This window comes from Megalobrama amblycephala, linkage group LG18, assembly GCF_018812025.1.
Source record: "Megalobrama amblycephala isolate DHTTF-2021 linkage group LG18, ASM1881202v1, whole genome shotgun sequence".
In the NCBI taxonomy this organism is placed as follows: Eukaryota; Metazoa; Chordata; class Actinopteri; order Cypriniformes; family Xenocyprididae; genus Megalobrama; species Megalobrama amblycephala.
In genome coordinates, this window is record NC_063061.1 from 33,584,141 (window position 1) to 33,592,046 (window position 7,906).

The following is a 7,906-nucleotide window of genomic DNA, read 5'->3' on the forward strand; positions in this document are numbered from 1 at the left end:
GGGGCCTTGTCACAAGTCCATTGTTTCTGAATTTCTGTTACTTTTGCTATATTTTTACACTTAAAACAATGATTTGGTAATGCTCTTGTACCACTGTCCTCTCTTGTGCTACGAAATAAGTCTCCTGACAGTTCTCTCCCAAGTGTTTCGATTGTTGTCAGCATTAAGTCTGAGAATGATTCAGTGGGCTATATAACACATTTAATTGTCAAGAAATTACTTCTCTTTAAATGTTTTGGTTCAACATACTTAGCTATTGATCAGACATTGCCTTAAACTTACACAAGAAAAAAAATATTTCATTTTATTTAGTATCTTTTAGGAGGGTGTACTCATTTTTGCTACATGACATTTTATCACCTTGATAAGAAAATCTTATTTTCCTGAATACGTTCGACATGCTTCTTTGGTAATTGATTAAGCAGACTTGCTGGAACATTATATCTCTAAAGAACCCTAACATGTCTTCAAAGTAATTGAGTAATTGCTGACTTTGAGAAGTTTCAGAGGGGGTGTACTCATTTATCCTGTGCACTGTATTTCGATCACCTCCCCATCAAAGATGGATCTGCAAATCTGTTTTTCTTCTCTTCATTCTGTTCACTGGATGTACAAAATAAAATAAAAAACTACAAAAAGTGTTGAAGTGTAGAAATATTACGTTCCCAGAACATTCTCAGAACGTCCACACTGGTGTTAAAGATGTTGCCTAGTAACGTTCCCAGATGGTCACGATGTGGAGTTCTTTTAGGGTTTGCGGGACGTTATTTGGCTAAAACTAATGTTTCTGTCTTACAGAAAGAAAGAAAAAAGCTCTTCACCGGTATTTGTGAACTGAGAACTCCACATTATGACTGTCTCTGAACATACTGGGAACGTTACTAGACAACGTCCTTAACATTCCCAGAACGTTCAGAGACGGTCACAATATGGAGTTCTTTTAAGGGTTGGGGGACGATATTTGGTGGACCTTCAGGGTAATAAAGGTTAAAATAGTCAACATGACTGCAGTGGTTCAACCTTATTGTTGTGAAGCGATGAGAATACATTTTGTGTGCAAAAACAAAACAAAAATAAATACTTTATTTAACAATTGTCATCAATCATACTTGAATTACTTGAACACCCTTTTAAAAAGCATTATGTGTCCACAAACTTTTGGAACAGAGCTTCTCAAAACACAAACACTGTTTTGCTGAAACCTACAGAATCATATTTCTTAACCTCAGACCTCATACATGTTGTTTTTACTTTCAGAAGCATACTGTTGCACTTTATTTCGCAGCCAAGCAAAAAAAAAAAACTTGAATAACAACAACCTGACTGTGAAGCCTCGGAACACCACTGCAAAATGTAATTAAGTACAAACACAAGTATTCAGTTTAAATTGCACTCAAAGACTCAAGTAAAGTACAAATACCCAAAAATAATATGTTATTTGTCAAACATGTTAGGTAGGTTATATTGTGAATTTGTATCCATGTGTTTAATGTGTTTGGCAACAGTTGGCTAGACAAACACTCTGTTTGAGTGAAATAAGAATGTGAACTATTCATAGACTGGTTCCTCGACAACATTTCATCGGTTGTGCCTTTAGCATTATTTTGTGTGCGACAGGCAGTTCCAAAGATTTAGCAAACACAATACCAATGTTTTTGAAAACCAAAACAAGTCTGCTCTGTGAATTTAATTTGTTTGTTTTGTTTAGGCTGTATGCTTTAGCTGGTTAGCAATTAAATGCATGGTCTAGCTTAATATAAAACAAAAATATATAAAACATATGCTAATTAAAAACTTTGAGCACAGTAGTTTGTGGTGGGTGTAAATCAACAAGTTATACATTGTTTTTATCACATTGTGAACACACTGTTACTTAGGGCCATTCATACCAAGAACGGTAACAATAAAATTACTCCATTAGTGTCACACCAGCAAACGATATGTTTATTGTATAATTAATGCTCAAGCTCAATCTTATAGTAGGATGGATTTTGATTGGCTCAATGTTTTAATTATTCATTAGCTGAAAAAATAAATGAATAAATAAACAACATAATTTCTCTCTGCCGTTGTCATTATAGTTGTGGTGTATTCATATTTTTAGAAATTTTAAGGACTATATCTTTATAGTTTTTATTATATTTATCGTCCTTTTAATTTTATGAGATGTCCTATCCTTTTAAATATAGTTTTCTTATAAAGAACAAGATTCATTTCCACACTACACCCCTGTGCTGAAGTTGTAATATTGGGAAGTAAATAATTTAATCTACTGTTTTTAATCTACCCGACTAAGCCTGGTTTCTCCCAAGGTTTTTTTTCTCCATTTTAACACCTATTTGCCACTTGTTTGCCACCTGATGGAGTTTGGGGTCCTTGCTGCTGTTGCCTTTGGCTTGCTTAGTTGGGGACACTTGACATTTGACTTGACATTTGATATTCAACAGTATTCTTGACATTTATTCAACAGTGCTTCTGATCTGCCTGCATTGACACTATTCTTTAAGAGCTGCTGTGCAGCAAAAACTATGTACCAGTTATCAATGTAAAGCTGCTTTGACACAATCTGTATTGTAAAAAGCACTATATAAATAAAGGTGACTTGACTTGACTTTTATTTCATTGTTTTTCTATTAAACTTTCATTTTCTCATGAAGATCCTCCCCTTTTGATAAGATATAAATGAGCACTGAAGCAGGTGCAGTATTACATTCTCCTGATCAAAGATGGATCTGCAAATCTCAGTTTTTCTTCTCTTCATTCTTTTCACTGCAGGTACAAAGACAAATAATGTTTGTGTTTAATGTTATTAAATACAAATATAGATAATCTCTCTCTGTCTGTCTATTTTTATTATTAAAGGACACTCTCTCAGCTGTAATCTGTGTGCGTCGAGCTCTTGTACACAGCAAACATGCTCCAATGGATCTACCAACTGCTTCGGTTTAACAACTGTTGGTAAGTCCAGTATGATGGATTGAAAATGATTGATATAATTGGCTGATGGAGATGCTGCTATCATTTATTTTTGCTGCGTATTATAAATTATGTTGATCTAATATGTAGAACTCAGCACAGAACAACTACTTTTATGGACATTAATTTACATTACGTTTGTCTTTTCTCTCTGCTTTTCAGTAAATACTACCATAACTAAGCTTAGAGGTTGTAATCCAGCAAGTACCTGTGCAAATGGGTCCCTCAGCTTTGGCTCAGTAAAGGCCTCTACTTCCTGCTGTAACACAGACCTGTGTAACTCCCAAGATGCTCCAGGTATTGTATTGTACAGTCAACAGTCATAAAGGACAAAATAATTGTGGTTGGACTTTCTATTGGGGATTGTGACGTCAGCCAAAAAGTAATGTTGCTTCAGGGTTTGTTCACACTTGGCAAGTTTGGTTCAGTTAAAACAAATGTGACTTCTTAAGATAATCTTAAGAACATCTAAGTGTACTCAACTGTCCTATTTTGAGACATCATAAGTATGTGCTTTTAACATACTGTCTCTGTATTTTTTTTTAAATTATTAATTACCACTTGCAGTACACTTGAACCTGTGTATGAAAAGAAAATGAAAGATGGGTTCAAGTGTACTGCAAGTGGCAATTAAATAGATTTTTTTTTAATACAAAAATGTTAAATGTATGTTAAAAGCACATTTGTGACCCTGGACCACAAAACCAGTCATAAGTTGCACAGGTATATTTGTAGCAGTAGCCAACAATACATTGTATTGGTCAAAATTAGTGATTTTTCTTTTATGACAAAAATCATTAGGATATTCATGAGTTCACATATACATACAATTAGATAAAGTCATGCGTATTTGGCGTGCTGTCCAAGGGGAGGGCTCCAAGCTCGGAATTTTGGCCCGAACCCAGAGTACTCCCCCCGGATGTGGTTATGAGAGATAGAACCAGAAGTGAGGAGATGGGGTGGTGGAGGGATGCTGATAATCTGTCAGTTGAACAGAGGTAAGCCTGCAGTATATATGCCTCTGTTGGTTGATTAGCTGAATGCTTTCCACTTGTGATAATTAGTCTAATTATCTGCACCCTCTCCTCCCGAATTTTGTTAATTAAACATCATTTAAGTAAAGATCATGTTCAATGAAGATATTTTGTAAACTTGCTACCTTAAATATATCAAAATTTTATTTTTGTGAGTTGATATGTGTTGCTAAGCACTTCGTTTGGACAACTTTAAAAGGCAATTTTCTCAATATTTAGATCTTTTTTGCACCCTTGGATTCCAGATTTTCAAATATTGTTATCCTAACAAACCATACATCAATGGAAAGCTTATTTATTCAGCTTTCAAATTTTGTATTAATCTCAGTTTTATAAAATTGACCCTTATGACTGGTTTTGTGGTCCAGGGTCCCATTTTAGGTCATATTCCTGGTGTCTCATAATAGCACAGTTGAGTACACTTAGATGTTCTTAAGATTATCTTAAGCAGTACTACAGAAGAATTTTTAGTATATTAAGTACAAAACAAGTGCATGAAAATAAAGCACTTTTAGTACATTAATGAAGTGTACTTTTTTCACCTGTGGTGTGTTGTTCACCTGACTATAAACCATCTAAAATCACTTCTGTTTTGCTGTTTATAATACTGAGAGTGATTCTAGTGTAGCGGGTACAGGACCTCCGTATAAGCTGACAGTTAAGCGTTCCCAGCAACCTGTAGAATGGTGGAATAAAGACAGGACAAAAATATGTGTGTAATCAGATCCGGTCTTACTGGGTTATATATTTTTCCCAAAAATTAAAATTCTGTCATTTATTACTCACCCTCGTGCCGTTCCACACCCGTAAGACCTTCACTGATCTTCAGAACACAAATTAAGATATTTTGGTTGAAATCCGATGGCTCAGTGAGGCCTGCATAGGGAGCAATGACATTTCCTCTCTCAAGATCCATAAAGGTACTAAAAACATATTTAAATCAGTTCATGTGAGTACAGTGGTTCAATATTAATATTATAAAGTGACGAGAATACTTTTGGTGCGCCAAAAAACCTAAATAACGACTTATATAAAGATGGCTGTCATCGGATCGTGTGTCAAACTCCCAACGGCTGAAATGACGTGACTTTGGCGCTCCGAACTGCTGATTTGACACACAAAAAAAAAAAAAATCGCCCATCACTTTATAAGTCATTATTTTGGTTTTTTGGCGCACCAAAAATATTCTTGTCACTTTATAATATTAATATTGAACCACTGTACTCATATGAACTGATTTAGATGCGTTTTAGTACATTAATGGATCTTGAGAGAGGAAATGTCATTGCTCCCTATGGAGGCCTCACTTATCCATCAGATTTCATCAAAAATATCTTAATTTGTGTTCCAAAGATTAACGAAGGTCTTACAGGTGTGGAACAACATGAGGTGTGAGTAATAAATGACAGAATTTTAATTTTTGGGTGAACTAACCCTTTAAGACCTTTCACAAGCATTTTAAAGTGGATTAAACATTATAATTACTTTATATAAAGGCATATTCATATTCATAAACATATTCATACATAGCATCCAATCGCGGGTGAACATCGCGATTACATTTAATGATTAATCATGCAAAACTTTATCAAAAGGAATCAATTTCCAACTCTTAATATGCACTAACATGTATTCTTTCAACATCCATTAAGATTGACGTGATATAAAACAATCGACTAACCTGTGGAATAAAGACAGGACAAAAATGTGCGTGTGATAAGCTCCGGTCTTGCTGGGTTATGACGGTCGATCAACGCAGCAGACCCATAACAACACACTGCACTCACATAGCGCCCTCTACTGGTCTGGCAGAACCACCATTCCTTCAATGTATTTTCACATACAGAGAATATATTAAATACATCAATTGTGACGGACCAACAATTGGGGCATCACACTAGTATACCGGCTGCTCGCGGCAATTCTTATCTGTCCTTTTCAGAGATAAATTGAAACTGAAATCATTAATTCGCTTGCTCTCTTGTGCACAGTTTTAAAGAGCAATGTAGTGCAACGTTATTAAACTGTTGAACGAGACCGCCATAGACAGTGACAGCATTTCTTCAGTGACAGAACCAAGAGAACTGAACAACAAGTGTGAACACGAAAGTTATTCCAATTTGACAAAAGATTATAGGACAAAACTTTTCATTGGAACAATGTTGTGTGTCTGTAGAGCCCTCTAACACCACGAATGTAAAGAAATGTTTCAGTTGTGATGGAACAACAATAAAGAACTGCACAAACGTTTTGAGCTGTTCAGGGACTGAAGACCGCTGCTTTACAGGTGAGGTGGATGAAGAGATTTTTTTATGTTTTTTTTTTTTTTTATCTTATGCATTATTTGCTACAGCTACCAATAGTCAGATTAGACACCTCAGCTTTCATTCATTAATCCACTTCTGTTTTCTTTCATCAGTGACTGATGTAAATCAGACAGCGGTTGTAAAAGGCTGTGCCACCAAATCAGTTTGTGATGCAGCAACAGCTGTAGCTACTATTTTTAACCTTGCGAACGCCACTTGTTGTGATGGGAACCTGTGTAACGGTGCTCAGAGTGTCTCCCAGAGCTTCCTGTTCCTCTGCTGTTCTCTGCTCTCCTACTTCCTGCTGCACTGAATCCAGCAGCTCTTCATCCTACAATCAGACACACTGTACTGAATATAGAGCTCATATTTTTATCTGAACTAGATTTGACCTGGTATGAGGAATTTAAAACAATATACAAAATCTGATTAGTTACATTTTACATCATACATTTTATGAAATATTAAATAAAATGTAATAATCACTGAAATAAAACGTAATGATCACCTTTGCATTAGTTTCTGGGTTTATTTTTAATAAAGCTTACAATGCAAGCATAAAAAAATGAAATTTGTTCAACCCCTTAAAGGAACACTCCACTTTAACCCTAACCCAGACCGATGGAAAATGAAAAGTTGCGATTTTCTAGGCCGATATGGATAGGAACTTTGCAGCCGTACCATGGGTGCAGCAGGCGCAATGATATTACGCAGCCATGGTACGGCAGCAAAGTTCCTTGATTATTATGCCGGAATGAGAGTATAGTTTCTAGCCATATCGGCCTAGAAAATTGCAACTTTTCATTTTCCGTTAGTCGAGGTACATAATGTAACTACAGAAGAGTCAAGTTTTAAATAGGAAAAATATTGAAACTCTGGTCATTTTTGAACGAGATGCTAACGGTCTAATCAGATTCAATGAACTATGCTAAAAGTGGTACCACCAGACCCGGAGATCGGCTGAATGGATTAGAAAATGGTAAAACTTAACTGTTTAACTCTAGGGGAGTTATAAAATGAGCCTATTTTTTAAAAAAGTGGAGTGTTCCTTTAAGTCACCTTTATTTATATAGCGCTTTTTACAATGCAGATTGTGTCAAAGCAGCTTTATAGTGATAACTGGTACATTATTTTGGCTGCACAGCAGCTCTTAAAGAATAGTGTCAATGCAGGCAGATCAAAGCACTGTTGAATATCAAATGTCAAGTGTCCCCAACTAAGCAAGCCAAAGGCAACAGCGGCAAGGAACCCAAACTTCAACAGCTGACATCAGGTGGCAAACAGGTAACAAATAGCTGTTAAAATGGAGAAAAAAACCTTGGGAGAAACCAGGCTTAGTCGGGGGGCCAGTTCTCCTCTGGCGCACAGTGCTTTGTTACGATTCAGGTTGCTATCATTGCTATCAAGTATTTATTCCAGTTCAGTCCAGTTGAGGATCGTATTCATCACGCCGGTAAGGACGGTTTGTTGAGGAGCTGTGCCACTGGTTGTCGTGTTGATGAGGCCTTCACAGTGTCAGTGTTTTTAGTGTCACCCCCATTTTTGAGAATAGAATAGAATAGAATAGAATAGAATAGAATAGAATAGAAT

The 7,906-nt window shown here is 36.0% G+C and overlaps 1 protein-coding gene and 1 long non-coding RNA gene across 2 annotated transcripts; one reads left to right on the forward strand and one right to left on the reverse strand.

Annotated features, from left to right (window-relative positions):
• Positions 1 to 2,598: 2,598 nt before the first annotated feature.
• LOC125252513 lies at positions 2,599 to 6,187 on the reverse strand. The gene is made up of 4 exons (XR_007181236.1): positions 5,692 to 6,187; positions 4,553 to 4,686; positions 3,185 to 3,235; positions 2,599 to 2,769 (listed from the first exon to the last, which is right to left on the reverse strand). It is a non-coding gene; the product is annotated as an uncharacterized LOC125252513 (long non-coding RNA).
• On the forward strand, positions 2,655 to 6,829 carry LOC125252512 (phospholipase A2 inhibitor and Ly6/PLAUR domain-containing protein-like). The gene is made up of 5 exons (XM_048165877.1): positions 2,655 to 2,775; positions 2,863 to 2,958; positions 3,139 to 3,273; positions 6,187 to 6,297; positions 6,430 to 6,829. The coding sequence occupies exons 1-5, from the start codon at positions 2,727 to 2,729 to the stop codon at positions 6,627 to 6,629; spliced, it is 591 nt and encodes a 196-aa protein (XP_048021834.1). The 5' UTR covers positions 2,655 to 2,726; the 3' UTR covers positions 6,630 to 6,829.
• Positions 6,830 to 7,906: the final 1,077 nt, after the last annotated feature.

Coding starts and splice junctions, on each gene's coding strand:
- LOC125252512 (XM_048165877.1), top strand. CDS start 2,727: ATGGATCTGCAAATCTCAGTTTTTCTTCTCTTCATTCTTTTCACTGCA. Junction 2,776..2,862: donor CTTCATTCTTTTCACTGCAG/GTACAAAGACAA, acceptor TTATTATTAAAG/GACACTCTCTCAGCTGTAAT. Junction 2,959..3,138: donor CTTCGGTTTAACAACTGTTG/GTAAGTCCAGTA, acceptor TCTGCTTTTCAG/TAAATACTACCATAACTAAG.